This window comes from Pollachius pollachius, assembly GCF_949987615.1.
Source record: "Pollachius pollachius genome assembly, chromosome: 14".
NCBI lineage: Eukaryota > Metazoa > Chordata > Actinopteri > Gadiformes > Gadidae > Pollachius > Pollachius pollachius.
Window position 1 is genome coordinate 9,954,417 of NC_136947.1, and position 23,190 is coordinate 9,977,606.

A 23,190-nucleotide genomic window follows, 5' to 3' on the forward strand; every position below is an offset into this window, starting at 1 on the left:
AGGGAGAGGGGGTGAGACTATAATCTCTTATTAACTTTCTCTACCGTCTTGCTTCACATCCATGACCCTTACCGTAGAAGAGGTAGATGTCGCTCTCCTTAAATTCCAAGGCCGTTCAAACCACCGTAGTACCTGGTGGGCAGTGCACCCACAGAACGCGGTGCTCACACAGGGTCGCCACCTGCTGGCCGTCATAGGATTGACAGATAAATGTTTTTAATTAATATCATAGATGGATTATCAGTTTACGTCACTCTACGTCACTCCCGCTTTACGCGCATGTCCTTGGCAGAAAGAGACGAGTGCGACAAGAGCCGCAATCATGTCCTGTTGTGCGGTTGGTTGCACAAACCCTTTTAATAAGACTGATTATCCCATTTATTCTACTTCTTGCTTGCCAACATAATAAAACAATACAAATACTTTAATAATTATGCTTTTTCTTATTCGTATTGCATGCTTATTAAATTTATGTAAGCGCTGCTGTGATTGCCTCCGGCACTCGGCCTGCGGAATCACAGCAGCGCTGATCTAGAGGGACAACACTGCGGCCTCGAGTGTGATATTTCTTAAATTTTTACTTCATATTTATTTCGAGGTGAGCAGGAGCTAAGCTATTGCATGAGAAGAGTTGGAGGATCATAAACTAATTACATATTTATAATGTTTGATTTTGAAGACTGTGGATGCTGAACGATAGATCAACATTATTCTCCTCTGATTGCAGTCGTTATGTCAGTTGACTGCAGAAGCAACACCAGAAACCAAACCGCAGAAACCTCGCCCTGGGCCCGACCTTCTCAATCCCAAACACTAACCTCAACCTCTACCACCACTTTCAGTATCCGCCTCGTGTTGAACAGAGCAGTGTGCTTCCCCCTAGCGGCCGGCTGGTGCCACAACACGGTCCAAGTTCACCATGTACTGTACTGGATGGTGTCTTCTGTGTCCTGTGTGGTTTGTGTTGTACTTAGCATTGTGTAGCATCTTATACTAGCTAAATGTAGTACTTAGCAATATAGCATCTTATCCTAGCTATCCTTAGTACTAAGCATTGTGTAGCATCTTATCCTAGCTATCTGTTGTATACGGGGAATGGGTTAACCTAGCGATTCTTAGTGCTTAGAACTTGATTCTACTAACATCCTTACTGTACCGACAGAGATATATTATTTCTATTTTTTCTGATAAATGGACTTATGATAAGTCACTTTGGATATAAGCATCTGCTAAATTACCTTAATGTGAATGTTGTCCTTCATGTAGTATTCATGGATAGAATGTTTTAATACCTGTCTGCAAACACACTCCTCATGTCGGCCTTCATGAACCTTTAAACCTTCACTTCTAGACAGAACAGTGGAAACAAACAGATTCTTAATTAAAACATTTATTTATTATCCCATTCTTTGGAATGTAGTAGTCAACGATGAGTTTTGGACAACAGAGAGTGAGTCTGGGCCAGAAGAAGTTAAAATACAAACGTTACTTTTAGTCACTTAAGGCCCCCAGTTCCCGCCTTATGATTCCTACATTCGCCATGACTAGAACCTAGGACGAGAACCGGCCGCCGTGACGACGACATAAACCGGCCCCCCTTGAGTCCACGACATAAACCCGGCCCCTCTCGCAGGACGAACCAACCGCCATAACGACGACATAGACCCGCCCCTCTCAAAGGACGAGAACCAACCGCCATGACGATGACATAAACCCGCCCATCTAAACGGACCAGAACCGGCCGCCATGACGACATAAACTCGCCCCTCTCGAAGGACGAGAACCCAAACAATATGGCGCCGACATCCATGAGGCGACAAAACACGACATATCATACCAAGGATAACAAATTAGAATGGTACGTTTTCCGATTGATGTCTCTAAAAGTATCTTTTTTTCAAGATTGAAAAACATTTTGCGTAAAATTTGTACATTTCAGAATGGCAGCATGTTATCCGAAATTATGGGCGAGAAACAACGATGATAACATTTTTGTCACGTTCCTTTGACCTCGGTTCATAAATCAACATCATAAAGACATAGTTTCTATATATTTTTTAAATATATCAGTGCAACAATATTTTCACATAAAGTACTGTAGCATCCTTTCTTGTTTTCAACAAGCAGCCAAATAAAATAGACTTAAAATGTCTGCGTCACAAGGTCTGACAGAAGCGAGGTGTGAGGAATCGTCCAGACTTTACATTCTGGTACAAATTCAACCCCACCAAACCACAATGCACACAGCAACACACCGAAACAACACAGGTACATGAAATCAAACGTCCCTTTATCTTTGAGGTCTGGGGTTCGTGGGAACTCGGATGCCGGTCTAGGCCTCTTCGTTACGTGGGGCGGACTTCACATCGGACCACATCTGTAGCTCGAACCAATGGAGCTCCAGATGTACCTGTGTGACTGTTTGGCCGAGTTTCACAGTTTTCCAAGTGATACCAGCATACCATTCCTGTAAGCGTCAAACAGAATCCATTTTGAGGTCAACAGGTCTACTATAGTACCCCTCCTTCCCTCCGGTACAGGTGTAGTAATGTCTGTGTACATATGCTGAATATCATTTACGCTCTGTTGTGGGGTTCAAAACACGTGAAGTCTACATTCTACGACCACATATCACCAGGCTCACAACACATCGAAAACACAACACAGAAAATGGCGTGCGTCTTTTTAAACGTTGATCAGAGAGACCGTCTGTTTCTGGTCGTCATGGTGATACCAACAGATTGATGGCTGGTGCCCGGGCCTAGAAACAGGTGACTTATTAAACGTGAATAACATCTCTGATAGTCTACGCATTCCAAACCACAAGTCATTCATCATCGATGACTTTTTATAGTTTTAAACACCGAAACCGTGACACATTCTCCCTGTTGTCACCCTGTATGGAATATGTTTCTCCTTGCATCTGGTCGAAAACAAACGAAACGACTCCTTTCTGAAACACAACATAAACACAGACGACATCGACAGCGAGCAGATAAGCTCTGTTGAACATCTGCGGAGCCCACAGTGAATCATTCACCGTCTCCTGCTTTATTCATTAACATTGAACCAGATTGACGGAAAGGATGCTGCAGTACCTTCTTGGTAAAGAATTTTAAAAAAGTGTTAATATTTAACACTCCCTTCATATAGAAAAAGACCCTCAAATATATATTAAACCTATGTACAGTATGTGAGACGTAGAATGTGCCATGGCCGAGTGGATAGACGGAGTTCCACTTCACAGAATACTGTGTCCCAACCGCTTCAAACCAGTCCCATTCAGTCAAAACCGACTCCAACCATTCCCAACCTGTTTAAACCTCTCTCAAACCAGTCCGAACTGGTCCCAGCAGGTCCTTATCCGTCCAAACCGGTCGCAACTGGTCAGAAGCAGTACCAAACTGGACCAAACCAGACCCCACTGATTCCAACTGGTCATAACCAGCCCCCACTGCCCCAGCCCCCTTGGGTCGGTCTCGGTCTCTTCATCAAGGTTCAACATAATCAAGATGGACGACATAACTGACGATGTTTGGCCTTGTTGTAGGGCCTCGTTCCACGCCGGGTAGGAGCATCTCCTGTACTTTGTAACACTTTAATGTTAAAACTTTCAAGGCATTCATGGGGACCCTGGACAAGATGGCCACCGTGGTTCGACAGTAAAACTAAAGAAAAGGCAACAGAAACGTTCCAGAAATGAAAGGCACTATCGGAATGACATGCCGGCTGGGATGGACTCTGGGCACACACGCACATGCAGACACACACGCAGGCGCATACACACGCACACACGCACACGCGCAGACAAACACGCACACACACACGCACACACACACACACACGATACCGCATACACACACACTGAATGACACATGTAAAAAATGTGTGTACTGATTGATCCAAAAACACACATACACACACACACATACACGGCCAGCAGAGCTAGACATCAGGGTGGTAAATCTACAATCGTTCAATCACCTTTTTCTCTGTGAACCAATGATAATCTGCAAAAAAATCAAAACAATGAAAAATCAAATCTCTTTTTCTCTCTCCAGAGGAAAGTTAAGCAACTGATAAATACTCTGAGGGCGATCGGTCTGTGGTGCGGCGTGTGTCTACACAGGAAACCAACCGAGAACACGCCAAGAACACGCAGAAAAACTCTGTGTCCCTCTGTACAGGCCATCTTTGTACACTACAGCCCAGGCTGTCTCCTGCACATCCGGAGGAAATCCACTCTTCGTCATCATCATCATCATCATCATCAACATCATCATCATCATCATCGTAGGCCCCGCCCCCCTGGGCCACACCCCCTACGTCCCATTGGTGGCTTTCTGTCAGCACCGTCCGAAGCCTCAATCACCGATTGGCTGGCGTCCACTGTCACTCTCAAGAGTGTCCTCTGCCATCCCGCCCCCCTCCTCTTCCCCCTGCTCCTCCCTCTCCCCCCCTCACGCCTCGGAGGAGTAGTTGCTCTGCGCGTTGATCTTCTCCTTCTTCAGCTTGACGCCGTCCACCAGCTCGAAGTTGTAGTTCTCCAGGGCGGAGAGGTTGCGGTCGGCCAGCGCCCCCTGGCTGCAGGCGCAGTACAGCAGCACGCCGCAGACGGCGCCCAGGAGCACGCCCAGCGCCGACATGGAGATGATGGTGATCAGGATGGGGTCCAGGGTCCGCAGCATGTTCCCCGGGGCCCCCAGCTCGCCCACAGAGTCCGGCTTGTACGAGTCCAGAGCTGGAGAGAGAGAGGGAGGGGGGGAGGGGGAGAGAGGGAGGGGGGGGAGAGGGGGGGAGACAGGGAGGGGGGGAGAGGGGGAGGGGAGAGAGGGAGAGAGAGAGAGATGGGGAGAGTTGGGGATAGGGAGAGAAAGAAGGGAGAGGGACATTAACCACCTGTGTGAGGTATTGTAATCCTCTGAGGACTAAACATCTGGATGAGGAGATGATGTGATCGTTCTTCTACTCACGCAGTACGAAGATCTTGGTTGGAGGAGACGTTGGAGCTTCTGGATCTGAAACAAACAGACACGTTAGAATCCTGCATGCACTCAAAACATGCTTAAAGAGCATTGCATAGCCTCCTTGTATGGCCGTACAGGTAGAGTAGAACAGTACAGTACAGTAGAGCAGAAGATAATAAATTAGAGTCCAATATAATATAGTATAGCACAATAGATTAAAGTTGAACCATATATATAATAAATAGGGCAGAGTGGAATATAAGAGAACATATAAGAGTGGAGTATAAAATAGAGTAGAATAGAGTACAACATCGTAGAGGAGAGTAGAGTGGGGTTCCTCCTACCTTTGCAGTCGGTGTCTTCGAGGGCCCCCAGGATGCGGATGTTGTCCACGGCAATGTGGGCCCCCCTCCTTGGGTCAGCCAGGCCCTCAACCAGCACCTGGGACGGGGTCACAGGGGTTAGAATCACACAACGCGGTCTACAGCCAGACATCCTGCCTGGAACCCCCACCTCGCTCCTCTCAGGGACCTCAGCTACAACGCCTCACGCCCTCACCTGATAGGCCGAAGCGGACTGGGGCAGGACGACGCGGCCCTCCCTCCATAGCTGGCCCTGCGGCCCGCTGACGGTCCACAGCGGGTGGGCCAGCGCCCCCTGGGTGCGCTGGCTGATGTGCAGGGCGCCGGCGTGCTCGCCGCTCATCCGGTACCAAAAGGAGAGACACAGCTCGCCGTACGGGACGGTGATGGGGAGGCTGGCCAGACGGGCCACCCGCTGCTGCTGATGCTCCTCCTGCTCCTCCTGCTGCTCCCGCTGCTCCTCTCCTCGAGGTTCCTTCTCCTGCTCCGCCCCGGGGCTGTGGGGGGTGGTGTGGTCGTGGAGGTGCATGTAGAGGAAGTACTCGGAGCCGCCTGCAGGGGGCGGTAGAGTACCTGGTAAGAATGGGCAGCTGGCCTTGTTGGAACACTGCATCATAGAGTCTGTAACGGACGTGATACTTTAATATACAAGGAATTATACTGTGATACTATAATGATCGTATGGAACAGAGAACCCCTTATTACAGGCTGTCACCTCCCTGTAATATTATAGTCCCACTGGGGTACTTTTAGGATAGTTTTATTTCTGTTTTGCATGAAAATTGCTCTGTGTAAAACGTCTGTTTGACTGATGGTTTGGAGTATGCATCTACAGCTGTCCCCCCACCAGGTGAGTCCAGGTGCGTCTCTACCTGTGTGTCCCCCATCAGGTGAGTCTCTACCTGTGTGTCCCCCACCAGGTGAGTGTCTACCTGTGTGTCCCCCACCAGGTGATTCTCTAGCTGTGTGTCCCCCACCAGGTGAGTCCAGGTGTGTCTCTACCTCTGTGTCCCCACCACCAGGTGTGTCTCTACCTGTGTGTCCCCCACCAGGTGAGTCCAGGTGTGTTGTGTACCTGTGTGTCCGGGGCCGGGGGGCCCGCGGGGCACCAGGGGGCTCTGGAAGGCCCACTCCGCTCCCGTTCCGGCCTCCAGAGTCCAACCGCAGAGGGACGAGAAGTCGAAGTCACAGGCGAACAACAGGTACTCTGAAGGGACAGAGAGAGAGACAGGTAAGGACCACAGAGAGATGACCTTTAGACCGTAGACACTGAACACACTGCTCACAAGGAGGAGAGCAGTAGACGTAGAGTGAGAGGATAGAGGATGTGAGGGAAGAAGTAGAGAAACTTTTGAGAGAGAGACATTAAGAATGCATACAGTGTTGAGGAGATATTTTCCACAAACTGCTCCAGAAGAAACACAAGTTTAGAGTTAGGAGAGAGGTTGACTTAGACCAGAGAGAGAGAGAGAGAGAGAGAGAGAGAGAGAGAGGATTTTTAGGAGGAGATAGAGAGATATAAAGAGATAGAAGACATTGAGAGCGAAAAAGAGAGAGAGAGAGCTAGAGAGATCTGATGAACAAATAGAGCACAAGGTTCAGAGGAAGAATGGTTCACAGTTTAGGGTGTGGCGCCTCTAAAATGAAGATAAGAGGAAGAACTAAGAAGAGCAGGACTACATTTCCCAGCCTGCAGTGGTTCACCACAGGCAGGCGGCTGTCGTTCCTGGAAACTGAAACACTGCGTTGCGGTGAGGGGAGCTAGCAGCCCACCAAGCTAACTTTTGCGATGCGCTGACTGGGCTTATTCAGTCCTGGGAGACCCTCAAACACAGTAACACACACACACACACACACACACATACACACACACACACACATACACGTACACACACACACAGTTAAAGACACACAATTAGACACAGACACATACACATAAACATGCTCATAAACACACACATATAGACACACCCACACACACACACACACACACACTGACACACACACATTCACACACACTGACACCCCCCCACACACACACACACTCACACTCACACACTATGTCCCTCTGTTTTATCGCTTCTTTCTTCATCGTCACATTTTTTTTGCATTGTCCAAACAATGCAGCAAAACAACACTGGTCCTCTGCATGAGATAATATAGATTATATAGGAGGAACAGGAGAGAGGAGAGGGGAGGAGAGAGGAGAGGAGAAAGAGGAGAGGAGAGTTGAGAGCAGAGGAGGGGAGAGGAGCGATGGGAGAAGGAGAGGAGGAAAGAAGAGGAGGAGAGGATAGGAGAGGAGAGGAGAGGAGAGGAGAGGATAGGAGAGGAGAGTTGAGAGGAGAGGAGGGGAGAGGAGAGATGAGAGAAGGAGAGGAGAGGAGAGGAGAGGAGGGTAGAGGAGAGATGAGAGAAGGGGAGGAGATGAGAGGAGAGGACAGAGGAGAGAAGAGAGGGGAGAGTTCTCACCTGTTAAGTCCGCCAGCTCCGTTGCCTCGGTAACACCTGGCAGAGACAGATGGGCACAGCCAGAGAAAGGTCAAAGGTTAAGAGGAGGCTGGTGTGGAGGCCAACAAGAAGAAACTTCTAGAGATTAATGGAACTCTTCATTTAACGGCCTGCCGCGTTCGGCTGTTCGTGTAAAGGTTACTTTAAATAAAACGTGTTAAAACCTGACACATAGAAAGAAACTAGGATTAAACCAAATAGGTCAAAGTTCAGATCTTGAGGCCTGTGAGTTTTAAGCAGTGAGAATGTGTTTGAACGCCACCACAGATGGAAACCCACGAGGGCCGTGCCTGGTCTCCACAGGGGGTGAGCGCTGGGACTCAGACACAAGATGTTTCTAAACCGCTAGAAGCAACACCCATACAACACGCAGACGCGGCCCTCCTTTGGTTACCGTGGTAACAGAGTCAGGGGAAACAACAGAGGACCGCGGCACGGCGATGGAGCCAAACATAAATTCACCACGGTAACGTGGGGGGGGGGGATGATGGATGTCACATTCTGTATTACAATGTCATCAGCAATTTATGCCCAATATTTCACACACAGACTGTCAAAGATTTAGAGGAGATGAGGAGGGGAGAGGAGAGGAGGGGAGAAGAAAGGAGAGGAGAGAGGGGGGAGAGGAGAGAGGAGGAGCAGGTAGAGGAGAGGATGGAAGAGGGGAGGAGAGAAGAAGAGAGAGGGTAAAGCAGAAAGGAGAAGAAGGAGATCTAGGTGTGTACCTGCAGTATGGTCGTAGTCCTCCGTCCCTCCCCCACAGCCTGCTCCCTCCTCACATCCGCCAGCAGGGGGCAGGGTGGGACTCGGCTCCACCTCCTCCTCCGTCCCGGGGGAGGTGACCGGGCCCCCCGTGGTGGCCCCGAACGTGGAGGCCCCCCCGGCCACCGTGGTGACCAGCGCTATGGTGGAGGGAGGCAGAGTGGTGGGCTCTGGGGGTAGAGAGAGAGAGAGAGAGAGAGACATAGAGAGAGACAGGAGACAGAGAGAGAGAGAGAGAGAGAGAGAGAGAGAGAGAGAGAGACAGAAACAGAGAGACAGAGAGAGAGAGACAGAGAGACAGAGAGAGAGACAGAAGACAGAGAGAGAGAGAGAGAGACAGAAACAGAGAGACAGAGAGAGAGAGACAGAGAGACAGAGAGAGACAGAGAGAGAGAGAGACAGAGAGAGAGAGAGAAAGAGAGAGAGAGAGAGACAGAGAGACAGAGAGACAGAGAGAGAGAGACAGAGAGACCGAGAGAGACCAAGAGATTAAGATGCATCCTTCATTGAGACCGATAGATGGATATGTAATGGATGGATACAATCTAGTCTGCAGTTTAGTTAGTTTGTAAATGGTCATCTGAATACAATCCCATCCATAACCAAACGTGTATTCTAATCCCATCTCTAGTCTAACATGTACTGTAGTGTGATCCATCACTGGGCGACGGGCTCCCAGTGGGACCAGTGCTCCCAGTGGGACCAGTGCCTCACCGTCAAGGTCACAGCCCAGCACTTCTAGCCGGAGCCCCAGGCCCTCTGAGGTGGCCTTCTCTGGGTACAGCCTGACGTAGCGCGCCTGCAGCAGGGTGCCGAACGCACGCAGCTCCGGGGTGTCGTGGTTCTGGTTCCCAGCAAACACCTACACACGGGACACAGCAGGGCTTTTACTTTGAAAAACAAAACCTGACGACGGTGTCAAAGTAAAAGCATTGTGACGGGACTGCTGTTTGTAGGGGGGGGGGCAGACAGAGCGGATGTTGTGTTGCAGACTAGAGCATTTATTTTCAAGAATAACATGACCAAGCTTTCAAAATAAAAGCATTGTGACAGGACTGCTATTTGTTCCGTACTGGAGGGTAGACAGAGGGGAGGGGGCCTTATGGTGCAGACCAGCTCATTTATTTTAAAGATAACCATATGCCATTTCAAAGTAAAAGCATGTTAGTTTTCCTACTTCTTCTACTGCTGCTGCTATCGACACTAGGACGACCTGGGCTAATAAAGAGAATGCTAATTCGTTTTGTGAATAACAGTCTTCTAAATGAGGCGATGTCATGTTAACATGATTACCAGCCTTACCTCAAAGCACACCAAGATCCCACTAGACTCGGGTTGTGGGTTCGAGGCCTGTTTGTTGGAGTCACCCTTTAAAGGCTCTCGGAGGCTTTCAGAGTTTACTCCTACAAGCTCGTTTAACACCGCTAGTCCTCACTGCACCACACACCTTCCTTAATGACCGCCTGCAGGCACACACACTGTGTACGTCTGTGTGTGCGTGCATTTATGTGTGTGTGTTCTTCCACAAGAATGTATCGATACTGTCAACGCTAAGACGGGAGAGAGTGAGAGAGAGAGAGAGAGAGAGAGAGAGAGGGAGAGAGATAGACAGAGAGAGACAGCGAGCGAGACAGAGAGCGAAAGAGAGATAGACAGAAAGACAGATAGACAGAGAGAGATAGAGGTTTCCAGTATCACACTGGAAAGTACCAACGCAGGAAACTGAGGAGTAACAGAACACAAGAGGAAAAGAAGAAGTTATTCTGTTTCATATTCAAGATTTCAGTGTCAAAATCGTTCAACCGGATCACACACACACGCACGCACACACACACACACATGCATACAGACACATATGCACAAACGCACACACAGACACACACAAACACACACACACACACACACACACACACACACACACGCATGCACACAAACACACCCTTCTGTAGAGCCAGGGCCTCAAACCCTAGAAACCTCAGCCTTCATCTCTCGCCCTTTGGAGGTTTGGAGAGATATTAAAAGACACAGGGAGGGCCCCACAGACAGAGAGACAGAGAGATAGAGAGATAGAGAGAGAGAGAGTGAGAGAGAGAGAGAGAGAGAGAGAGAGACTAGGGTTAAGTGTTGTCTTTAGACGTATATCTGCAGTGTGTCTGTCATCTGGAACTAATGACAGACAGACAGCGATGACATCATCAGGGCAGACGGAGGAGCAGGAAGCTCGCTTTTAAAACTAACCCAATTTCCCCTGACATGTCCGAGAGGAGATGGCTTTCATCAAACCAATAAATGTACGACTTAAAGCTTGGATCAGCCAGCTGCTCATCCCATAACCAACACCAATCTCCCTGCCTCCCTCCCTCCCCCCCTCCCTCGCTTCCCCTATCTCCCACTCTCCCTCCCTCATTCCCTCCCTCCCCCTCTCGCCCCCCCGCCTTCCCAAACTGTAATCAGAGGCTGGCTTTAAAAGATAAACGATAAATAAAGACGATGGATTCTGGGCTTGTGATTGGCCGACGAGCCGCAGCCAATTGGAGTAGGTGATCGATGGCGAGGTGAGTGTGTGGTCTGGTTACAGTGGGAGACGTTCCCCGACACCGGCCTCCATTCATTACCCGTAACGCAAGACGCCGTGCTCCGCCGTATCCCATCGCCGCGGTGACGCCTCAATGCACACTCAACGGCCTCCATTTTGTTTGAGTTATGTGCGGTGGCCGCAGACAGCGGCGGGCTCCTCTAATGGACGCGGCCCGCTGGAACCCAGAGACGAAGGCTGGGGCCACTTTAACAGGCTTCGACCCGCTGGGTCCCCCATAATGCACTTCTCATTGATCCAGGAAGAGGGAGGGAGGGAGCGAGAGGGAGAGAGGGATGGAGAGAGGGAAGGGAGAGGGTGAGAGAGGGATAGAGGGAGAGAGAGTGAAAGAGGGAGTGAGAGAGACAGAGAGAGAGAGAGGGTGATGGAGGGGAGGGAGAGGAGACGGAGAGCCCGGTAGAATCGATGGAGTAACAGTAAAAACACATAATTCCAACTCCACAATTTGACTCAACTCTGATTTCAAGTATCAGCACATCTGAAGTTGCTGCGCCACTCAGACGTATTTCCATGTTCCTTGAGAACTTCTGATTTCGCCAAGATCATAGTAGTCTTTGGGCCCTATTTTAACGGTCTGAAACGCAAGTGAGAAGCGCCAAGCGCAAGTAGCTTTGTGGGCGGTTCTATGACGATGTCGCTATTTTACCGGCGGAAAAATGACTCTTGCGCCCGGCGCAAATCTAAAAAGGGTTGGTTTGAAGTAGCCTCATTACCCGTAGGTGTGGTTTGGGCGTAACGTGCAATAAACCAATGAGAGTGCCATCTCCCATCCCCTTTAAGAGCCATGAGCGCATTTGAATCTGACGAGTTGATATTTTGACAGCGCGTCTGCAGTCGCCGATGAGACAGATCCACATGAATTTCAAACTTCAAATGGCTCAGTTTATGGCCAAATAATATGGCCTAATTCACACATGGAATAAGGTTTTCTTCCACAACTTCAGAAATACTGAGTCCTCAAATAAATTTCGGCAAAGAAATCTTAACACACATATGATATGCGGTAACTGTGGTTCTATTTAATGATATACGCAATGCATTATAAACATAATTTCTTATCAGTATTGTATGCATTATCGTTATCGACTTGTGTTCCTAATATGCATGTGTCCCCCCATTAATATACATTGCCATGGACTGTATTATGCGTTACGTGTTTAGTTTGGGTGTGTTTAAACAGATGGACGCACACAAGCGCGCCCGCATTCATTAATTATTTTACACATACACACACACGCGCCTGCATTCATTCATTCTTTTTAACACTCACTCGCGGTAAAACAATATTTTCTCACGATCAAACACTCATCAAGCCTAAAAGTTATGGGCATGTACACGATGTCTGTGACAAGAAAATATGTGTTTGCTGTATGGTGTTTGCAGATGCATTGATTTAAAAGTACAACTTATTACCGCTGTATCAGCTGTTCTTTCCCAAATAATTTACCAAGAATGTGTGGCTAGGTAGATGAGAGAAGCAAAGTGTTATGCATTAAAAAAACATTATGCATGCGCCCTTAAAATACCATCTGAACAACGCGCCACTGACTTTAAACCAGGTATTTCCTGGTTTGTGGCGCAAGTGGTTTCTGAAACTGCAAAATAGCACCAGGGAACGATTGCGCCAGAACACGCCTCCTCCTTTCGCTGAACCGCCCCTTGGGGCACAAGATCATTCCCTAATTTACCGACGCGTGGCGCAGGAGGGAAAAGAACGCTCTGCGCCAGTTGCAAACTAGCAACGACACATGCAGCCAGTGATTAAGTCAATCGCGCCGGATGCAAGATAGGGCTCTGAATCTTATCTTATCTCAGTCTGCCCCCGCAAGGCCCTCAGGCCCCGCCCACAGGGCATCAGGCCCCGCCCCCAATGTTATCAGGCCCGCCCCTTGAGAGGCCCCGACCCCAGCGCCTCAGGCCCCACCCCCCCAGAGTCCCCGCCCCATAGGGGACCCACCTTGGGCCGGGTCCCGTTGTGCTCGCGGACCAGGGTCCAGTGCTGGCCGTCCTGACTGTAGCCCGCCTTGAAGCGCTTCATGAACACATTGCGGTCGCGGTGCTTCCCGCCCTGGATCAGAACGCCGCTAACCAGCTTGTCCTGGCCCAGGTCCACCTGCAAGGCATCATGGGACATGGATGAGATGCGGTCGGTGGTGGAGAAGGCAGAATGAACTGAAGTAACATTACATGTAGCCGTACTTGTACCTGTAGCTATACTATAGCCCTACGTGTGCTAACCTGTAGCCTACAAGTTCTCCCTGTAGCCTACGTGTGCTACCTGTAGCCTACGGGTGCTACCTGTAGCCCTACTTGTAATACAGCCTTATGTGTGCGTACCTGCAGCCACTCGTTCTTGAAGGGCTGTTTGGTCTGCAGCTGGGTCCAGCCCGATCGTCCGGTCAGCAGCCGTGAGTTCTCAGGCACCCAGCCGCGGTCGGCGTGGGACGAGGCCACGATCTGGGCATCGGTGATCTGGCCCGACACCATGCCTAGCATCCCGGAGCACGGGTAGTCTGATTGGAGGAGACAGGGGCGGGGTCAGGCTCAAAGGGGTAGTGGTAATGACAAAAGGGGTGTGGCTAGGACAGGAGGGTTGTGGTTAGGAAAAGAGGGTTGTGGTTAGGACAAGAGGGTTGTGGTTAGGACAAGAGGGGCTTGGTTAGGATGGTAAAAACCTGCTAAGGGGGCAGGGCTTGTTTTGAGTGTTGGGGCCGGGACATGTTCTACCTGAGGCTTTAATTGACTGTTTGGGGTGGGAATTGTTCTGCCTGTGGTTTTAACTGACTTGAGGGCGGGACTTGTTCTACCTGAGGGATTAAATCCCAGTTCGGGTCGGGATTATGTTTTGAAAGACAGGTAAGGGGGCGGGGCCTGTCGCCACTGAGGTTTTGACTGACAGTTGAGGGGGCGGGGCCTGTCCTACCTGAGGGGTTGACTGACAGGTGAGGGGGCCGGGCTTGTCCAACCTGAGGTTTTGACTGACAGGTGAGGGAGGCGGGGCTTACCTGAAGTCTTGCAGCCATAGACCTCGAAGCGCATGCAGATGCCTTGCTCCCAGGACATGGGGCGGATGCGGACGTAGCGCGCCAGCGTCTGCTTGGGTAGGAAGGAGCGAACCTCGTCTGTAGGGTTTAGGTTACCCTGGAAGATCTTAGAGAGAGAGAGAGAGAGAGAGTGAGGTTAGAACACAGAGAGAGAGAGAGAGAGAGAGAGAGAGAGAGAGAGAGAGAGAGAGAGAGAGAGAGAGAGAGAGAGAGACCTTCTGCTTGGAGTCCTCCTTGACGGTGAGCCAGTCCTCCCCGTTGGAGCTCAGGTCCACCTTGTAGGAGCGGACGTAGTAGCGCTTCTTGGTCTCCTTGGAGATTGCCCCCTGGGTGCCCACCGCCGACACATAGCGCAGGAAGCCCAGGTCCACCTGGGGCGAGAGAGAGAGAGAGAGAGGTTAACTCAGACCTGAGAGAGAGAGAGAGAGAGAGAGGTTAGACCAGAGAGAGCAAGGTTAACTCAGACCAGAGAGAGAGAGAGAGGTTTACTCAGACCAGAGAGAGAGAGAGGTTAGGCCAGAGAGAGCAAGGTTAACTCAGACCAGAGAGAGAGAGAGAGGTTTACTCAGACCAGAGAGAGAGAGAGGTTAGGCCAGAGAGAGCGAGGTTAACTCAGACCAGAAAGAGAGAGCGAGAGAGGTTCACTTAGGCCAGAGAGAGAGGTTAGACCAGAGAGAGCGAGGTTAACTCAGACCAGAGAGAGAGAGCGAGAGAGGTTCACTTAGGCCAGAGAGCGAGAGAGAGAGAGAGAGAGAGAGATAGAGAGAGAGAGAGAGAGAGAGAGAGAGAGAGAGAGAGAGAAAGGTTTACTCAGACCAGAGATAGAGAGAGGGAGAAAGGGAAAGAGAGAAGTGGGGTAACTGAAGGAATTTAACCTCCAACCTGCTAGCTCCAACCGGTAGCCGCTCTAGCAGCCGGGAGACTTTTAAACCAACACATCTAAACCGACTGCATCAGCTGAATGAAGAACCACCGCATGGTGAAACCCTGTCTGTCTGTCTGTGTTTGTGTCTGTCTGTCTGTGTTTGTGTCTGTGGCTCTTCGTAGGCCTAGCTCCTATTCTTCTGTGGATTTGGTTCCAAGCGTGTTTTCAGACCCAACCCTTCCAGGGGCAGCACTCGCGTTTACCCATCGGCCCTCTGGGTTCCTCCAGAGCTGACGGAGGTCTAGTTCCTCCTCTGCTGCGGTGGGACCAGGGGCTTTGATTTCACAGCTGTGTGGCATTAGAGCAGACCCACACACGGCCCAGCCTGCTGACACCGCGCTCCGCCCGGCCGCGGACACCAGCAGCACAAAGAGAGCCTGTGGAGGCCGGAGAGCCAGAGCGCTGACAAGATCTGGGATCTCCTGAACCGCGCATCAGAGATGAAGTGTCTACTCTCTGTTGGAGAGCAGAACCGCTCTTCTGCTCGTCCACACATGGACATTTCAGATTGAGATAAGAGTAAAAACACACAAGAACTTTGTGATATATCTATACACTACACAATTGACACTGTTTAATATACTTATTCTGTGATCTCTTTCTAGTTCCTGTTTCTCTCACGTTTACTTTCTGCCTTGACCCCTTACCTTCCCATCTGGGATTCATAAAGTAGGCCTTATCTTATCTCTTAGACTTAAATGAAGGTATCCTCTCCCAGGACCAGGCGAGCGTTGTTTGGGTTTGTTCCAGCGTTGTTTGTGTTTGTTCCCAGCGTTGTTTGTGTTTGTTCCCAGCGTCGCTCCACACCGAGAAGGCTGAATGCGTCTAAAATAGCTCCTCCTCATGGAGTTCAGCGGCTCCGCTCTCTTCTTGTTTTCCTCCCAGCGGGGCTTTGGGGGTTTTCCCTTCTGGATTTAACCACTTTGGGTCCAGCAGAGATGCCGGCGTTGACTCTTGTGTGAATCGGAGCCTGCTGGCCTTAATTGATGCATGGGTTGTTTGGACGTTATTTATATTTCACAGCTTTGGTGGTTGGAGTCATCTGTGCTCTTGTGGCTCAGAGCTGAGCAGACGAGCCTGTTTAGAAGTTAGAACGCGTTTAGAATCGGTTCTGAACCGTGGTTGGGCGTGGTGTGGATCGATGGACTGCGGCTGTAATCGATTGAAGTTTTGGGCGATCGACGGACATCCTGGCATTCCGACGGGCGAGACTAAAGTAGACTGCACAAAGCACTTCCTGACGATAACAGGATGCTGTTGTTTTTGTTCCTTCCTCCGCCTCACAGTCAGCGGCGAGAGCTGTGGCGAGCTGGGATCTAGCTGGAAGTTTCCAAGGGTGGAAAGAAGGGGAAAGCACCCCAGATATTCTACTAGTGTTGAGAAACAAAGCGATTCTTTCCCCTTGGAAGGAGAGCGATGGAGAATGTTGACACTGTAGAGTCTAAACACTGCAGACAGAGTGTTGACACCGTGCTCCTGAGCCAGAACCTTCAGGATGATCTGAGCTCCAGGGTGATGGGAGGCTGAACTCTGTGGTTTGTTTCCCTGCTCTCTAAACACCGTCCCTGGGGTAACCACACCGGGCTGGGGGGGAGATGGTAGCGGTGGCCCCGGAGACTTTACAAGGTGTTGAAGGTGCTGAATGAGCTCCATAAACACAGGCCACTTAAAGACCTGGTTGGGGTTAAGCTGGCCTGGTTACGGGGTTAAAGGCACCAGCTTATGGGGTGAGCTGGGCTTGGATGTGCGGCTCAGAGCTAACTCCAGTTGGTTTAGATCAACACCAGAATCCAAACACATGTCCTCTCTTTTCCATTTAGTTTCTCAGAATCATGAGGAGCATAATCAATGACAGCAGAGCATATCTGGTCACAACAACATCGCAACATCTGAATATATTCAACACAAACTCAGAGATGTGTTTGACCGATGAACTCTGACCTCCACGAATTTACGGTGAGAATCCTCAGACACTCTGACCAGTCCAACAGGGTGTGGTTCCCTGCCCCAAGTTTGGACACCAAACTCTCTCCCCTCAGTAAAGACAGCCCCCCCCCCCCCCCCCCCCCCCCCCCCCCCCCCATCCTAGCCTCGAGATGATGTGTTCTCCAGATGTGGTGAGAAGCGCTTCCTGATGCCGTCAGAGTCTCTCCTAAGACAAACGTCTCTCTGGGAGACGGGACGTCTATAAATACTCTGGGGGGAAGGAAACCCTTCCTCGTCTTACCTCACAGCTCTCAATAACATGTCAATCACCACCCTCCCCCCTCCCCCCACTAGCAGCTCCTAGCGTCCACCATGTGGCGGTGCCTTCAGAGCCACGGTCTGAACACTATCGTCTGGAACACACTGGCTCTTCTGATGCACAGCCGTCCTCTAAAGCAGACACATTTCTCCGGACCATCTCAGAGAGGAGGAGATATGAAGGTCTGGTATCTCCTCCTCCCTGAAACCTCAAAGGTTCCACCAATCCAACAAACATGTACATCTTTCTTGACATGAATAATAAACGGATTATTCTAAGATAAGGCAATGAAAATCTGTCTGAAATACATGGGCCACATCCAGCTCGTTGGGCTAGGCTAGGTGTATGATTCTCCTCTTGGGTGCGAGAGGTCCCGGGTTATATACAGCTATTTATTGTTATATTATATGCTATACAATAACTATAACAAAATTCAGTCATCATCCGCTGATATTGGCTCAGGCATTTTTCTTGTGATTTTCATGATATTGTAATCAATACTTGTTATTAATCCTGTTTTTTTTTTTTATGTTTTTTTTTCATTTTTTATGTTTTTTATGTTTTCACAATTGTTATTTTGCTATAAGTTTATTCTTGCTATTCTGCCTTGTTTATGTAATCCTATTCTTTGCTTGTTCTTGTTGTATGTCTGAGTAGCTGTATGTTAACAATGCAGGTCCCTGTTGCTGCCTTGTTGTGTGTCTGTACAGCTGTGTTTTGTGCTGTTGCCTCTCTAACCTATCCTTTCTCACTGCCCCTTTCCCCTTCTCCCCCAAGAAGCTTGTGCTTTTTGTCAGGCCATCACTGTAAATAAGAACTTTTTCTCAATGGTCTGCCTTGTTACATAAAGGTAAAATAAAAATGAAATAAAAATAAGCCATTCATCACCGTCCAGCCCGGTGTCTTCTAACGGTCCCTCAGCCCCACTCGATTGGTCCTGAGAGAGCCGTTAGCGGTAGCGGTAGCGGTAGCACTAAAGCTCACTTCCTGTATACTTCCTGTTTCTCCGATCACAGGAAGTAGAGGAGAGGTTCAGCACTTTGGGAGACTTCCTGTATGAGTTCCTGTTTCATATAATATAAGGTCCCTGGGTTCACAACCACCAGTGGGTTGCAGAGAATAGCGTCTCTATAGGGGCAGCTAAACTCTAAACTGTGTCGTATGCTGAAAATAGAGGGGTGGGGGGGGTACCTGGATCCACTCCTTGATGTTGTCGTCGGAGGGGGTCCAGCCGTTCTCCTGGTAGTTGAGGCGGGACCGCTCTGGAGACCAGTTGCTGTTGTACTGGGAGGAGGCAGTGATCTGGTCCGGGGACACGTCTCCCGACTCCATGCCCAGTGCCCCCATGCACGCAAAGTCTGGGGGGGCCACAGGGCACAACTTTATTGACAAGAAAACCTGAAAACTTTATCGACACAGACACAGGAAAACACACGCTGGAAGAAAACCTGAAGAAAAACTTTATCGACACGGACACCGGAGAACGACTAGAGAAGAAAAGCCGAACCTGAAAAAACTTTATCGACGCACACAGCAGAACGTGCCTGGAAGAAAACCTGAAGGAGATCTTTATCGACACGGCACAGGAGAGCGATTCTGGATAAGTTGAACCTCAGAAACCTTTAGACTATGGACACGACGTGACTCGGGCTGTGTTTATTGACCAACACAGACAGAGCCGGTCTATAGGAGACCACAGGATCAATAACACGTCTGCATCTACAGGTCATCAGCTTCAATAACATCTGCATCTACATGTCGTCAGCATCTGGATAAAACACTTTCACAAAGATGACCTCAAGACACTCCAGACCAGTTCAGTCGACGGGAGACTTTGAACGAAACATCAAAGAGCAAACAAGTCTGTTTGGATTCAGGTCATTATTTAAGTCATTTAGCAGATGGTTTTATGAGCAGGTAGGGGTCAGGGGTCATCTAAGGAGGCCTACAGGTAGACCGTGGACCTGAGGGATGAACCCAGAGCCCTCGGCCTGGGGGACCAACACAATGACCACTGGACTACCCTGCACCCCCACAGGTAGGTCTAGCAGGTCTGTCAGCGTGCAGGGGGGGTCTGGTCCCGGACCTCTGGGGGGGGGGGATCAGGGTGTGAGGGGGAGTGTGGTGGAGGGGGGAGACCCCGGAGCCTCTCCCCGGCAGGGGCCCGTTGAGACCTCTGGTACCCCACCCGAGTCCACATCAGGGTCATGAGACACACACACACACACACACACACACACACACACACACACACACAAACACACACACACACACACACACACACACACACACAGCCCATGACTGCCCTCACGTACGCAGACACACAAAAGCCTGTCAGTCCTCAAGCACACACACAAAAAAACCGACACAACTGACCCCACACTCACACAATAACAAGCCTTATCTCACGCACACCCACCCCCCCACCTATAGACCACGCCCTGAAGGCCGGAGGGTTCAGTGGTTAACGGTTGACCTGTCCCCAGGCACCAGGCTGGCTGGGTGTCCCCTGGAGCTCCGGGGGAGGGGGGCTCTTACCGTCCTCTCCGTGCCCAGGCGGGAGGCTCCGCTGGCGGACGGTGTAGTTGGCGGAGAAGCCCTCCTTGGAGATGGCGCTGTCGGTGGTGATGGAGAGGGACAGGATGCCCGTGTAGGACATGACCCGGCCGGGGGACGACTGGCCACAGTAGCGGCCGATGTGGGGACCCACTGGAGGGAGGAGAGGGAGAGAGGGAGGAGGAGAGGGAGAGAGGGAGGAGGAAAGGAGGGAGAAGAGAGGAGAGGGAGAGAGGGAGGAGGAGGAGAGGGAAGGAGGGAGAAGAGAGGAGAGGGAGAGAGGGAAGAGGAGGAGGAGAGGGAGGAGGAGGAGTAGAGGGAAGGAGGGAGAAGAGAGGCGAGGGAGAGAGGGAGGAGGAGAGGGAAGGAGGGAGAAGAGAGGAGAGGGAGCGAGGGAGGAGGAGGAGAGGGAAGGAGGGAGAAGAGAGGAGAGGGAGCGAGGGAGGAGGAGGAGAGGAGAGGAGAGAGGATGGTACAGGAGAGGAGAGAGGTGGGGGAAAAGGGGAGAGCGGGATCAGGAGAGAGGGGGAATACATGGTACGTTAGTGCGGTCTCATGCTGGACGTTTCTCGCTGAGTGGCTGCTGTCTGGAGCTCTGCCTCGTCTTGTCCTGCTGGAGCTGCTGTCACAGAACACAGAGAACATGACAGCTGCCTCAGCCTCCTCCACTCCCCATACACACCACCTCTCTGTCAGCCCCCATCGCCTCCCCCCACCACCCCTCCTTCGACCCCCCATCACCCCTCCAGGTGAAGTCCCACCTGGGCACCAGAATAAAGGTGAGACGGCATCTGGCCGCTAGCTTCTCTACACCTGGGTCGGTACATGGTCTCTCTATCTCTTTCTCTCTAGAATTCACATTTGATAAAAGCTTTATTGGCAGGAAAGTTATTTGCACAATATTGTCAAAGCAATAGCATAAAAAAGCGTGAGACAATAAAAATGCAATTAAGATAACAAAACAGGTATCGCCCTCTCTCTCTCTCGCTCTCTCCTCATCTCTCTCTCTCCCTCCCTCCCTTCTCCCACTCCCCCTCTCTCTCTCTCCCTCCCTCCCTCCCTCCCTCCCTCCCTCCAGGCTGTGCTCTGTGATGTTTGCGTCCCCAGCGTTAGAGGGTGTTTGTTCCAACGTGGTGTTAACTTGTGTTAACACTGTGAACCTGCGTGATGGGATCTGAACCTACAGCTGTGCCTTGCTCGTTCCTCTGCTGTGTTATCTGGCAGATGCACACGCTACTGCGAAACCAACAGGGACAGGGCAGGACATGAGACACAGCGCACGCACTCTCACACACACACATACATACACACACACACACTTACACATTTATACAGACACACACAGTCATCCATAAAGACATTCATACAGACACACACACACATACAGACATTTATACAGAAACACACACACACACACAAACACACACACACATACGACATTCATAGACATACAAACACACACACACACGCACATACACCCACACAAAAAAAACAACACAAACACAAAACAACAAATACACACATACACACAAACACACAGGGGTGTAGTCTTGGCAGCTCTTGAATGCTGGCTCCGTTTTAAAGTGTGCCAGATATCGTTTGCTCTGGTCTGTCGTGATGTGCCAGTCACTGGGTGCCCCTCTACCCCATGTCATTTACGTACACACACACACGAGCACACACGCACACCCACAAGCACAGACACACACGAGCACACACACACACACACACACACAGACACACACACACACACACACACACACACACACACACACACACACACCCACGAGCACGCACACACTCACACACAAGAGTTTCCGTTGTCCAGTAATTACCGGTCATTGACCGGAAAAAAATGAGGAGGACCGAAAATTCTAAATGTCTCCGGTCAGAATGACCAATTGAAATAATTCTCTCTGCACAATTTGAATTGTGTTTAAATATGCTACAGTGGTCATTTGTTAGACAATTCATGTAAAACAATGAGGGTTTTGACTGACCCGATATTTCCCACCACTATCCTCGAGCCGGGTCGGGCCGGGCCTTTGATCGAGCATTGGCGTTTTTTTGAAATCATTGCTTTATTGGCCTAATCTGAGGAGAAATCTATGGCATAAACAGAAATATTATAGGCCTTTATTACACGGGTCTTCCCAATGCCGTGGAACGCTCCGTTCACTTGCATGGGTAGTAAGTAGTCCGGTAACTTGTCAACCCCAGCATCTTCGGTTGCTAAGCGACGTCAACGTCTTTGGCGGACTATTTCACTGCTGATCAACACTACGAATGCTGGTAACGAATAAATTGTAAAAAGACACACCGTGTGAAGTAATTTTTTCGTTTTGGCAAGTAGCCGTGTAATAAGCGGGATAATGTATAGAACGTCGCCGGTCATTATCGAAAATAAGCCACTTCAGGGCGAAGCAAGACACCTTCGCTGCTCGTCGGTGTCCTGTTCGCACTGTCTGGGCTTATTTTCCCGATATTGGCCGGCGTTCTATACATTATTCTCTACATATATATTTAGCAGAGTAGGCATAAGTAACAAATGTGTACAAAGTTACACATGTATTGAAAAAAATGTCGGGTTGAAATTGGGATCGGGCTCATAATTGCAGTGAATGTGTCGGGCCGGGCCGGGCTCGGACAGAACGTGCACGGGCTCGGGCCGGGTCGGGCTTGATTTTCTTGGCCCGATCTAAAACAACAAAATGAAGCCTTCCAGGTCACATGACCGGCACCAACTTTTTCTACCGGAAACACTGACACACACGCACACACACACATGAGACACACAGGAGCACCCTTCGGGGATGTGCCCGCTCAGTTGCACAGCATTGTGGGGGATCCTGGTGTTCTAAAAAATTAACAAATACGGTCATCCAGTTGCCATTAACGTGTCTGTCTGCCATGTGATCGGCCAAGAAAATAGCCATTTTGCTTAATCTAAGCGGAACAGTTAACACTGTGAACCTGCGTGATGGGATCTGAACCTACAGCTGTGCCTTGTTCGTTTCTCTGCTGTGTTATCTGGCAGATGCACACGCTACTGCGAAACCAACAGGGACAGGGCAGGACATGAGACACAGCGCACGCACTCTCACATACACACATATACACACACATACGGTCATCCATAAAGACATTCATACAGACACACACACATACAGACATTTATACAGAAACACACACACACACACACACACACACACACACACACAC

The 23,190-nt window shown here is 50.1% G+C and overlaps 1 protein-coding gene across 1 annotated transcript in view; it reads right to left on the bottom strand.

Annotated features, from left to right (window-relative positions):
- Window positions 1-4,460: 4,460 nt before the first annotated feature.
- Window positions 4,461-23,190, bottom strand: part of LOC307086395 (neuropilin-1a-like) — a gene marked incomplete at its 3' end in the record, with an annotated part of 45,319 nt that continues 26,589 nt past the window's right edge. Inside the window, exons 5-18 of the mRNA XM_079751589.1 lie at window positions 19,951-20,121; window positions 18,604-18,770; window positions 14,458-14,613; window positions 14,204-14,348; window positions 13,536-13,711; window positions 13,156-13,311; window positions 9,317-9,464; window positions 8,566-8,772; window positions 7,802-7,837; window positions 6,405-6,536; window positions 5,526-5,881; window positions 5,312-5,408; window positions 4,974-5,018; window positions 4,461-4,741 (exon numbers count right to left, since the gene is read on the bottom strand). Coding sequence (XP_079607715.1) covers window positions 4,461-4,741; window positions 4,974-5,018; window positions 5,312-5,408; window positions 5,526-5,881; window positions 6,405-6,536; window positions 7,802-7,837; window positions 8,566-8,772; window positions 9,317-9,464; window positions 13,156-13,311; window positions 13,536-13,711; window positions 14,204-14,348; window positions 14,458-14,613; window positions 18,604-18,770; window positions 19,951-20,121 — 2,273 coding nt within the window. The remainder of the gene's footprint in view (window positions 4,742-4,973; window positions 5,019-5,311; window positions 5,409-5,525; window positions 5,882-6,404; window positions 6,537-7,801; window positions 7,838-8,565; window positions 8,773-9,316; window positions 9,465-13,155; window positions 13,312-13,535; window positions 13,712-14,203; window positions 14,349-14,457; window positions 14,614-18,603; window positions 18,771-19,950; window positions 20,122-23,190) is intronic.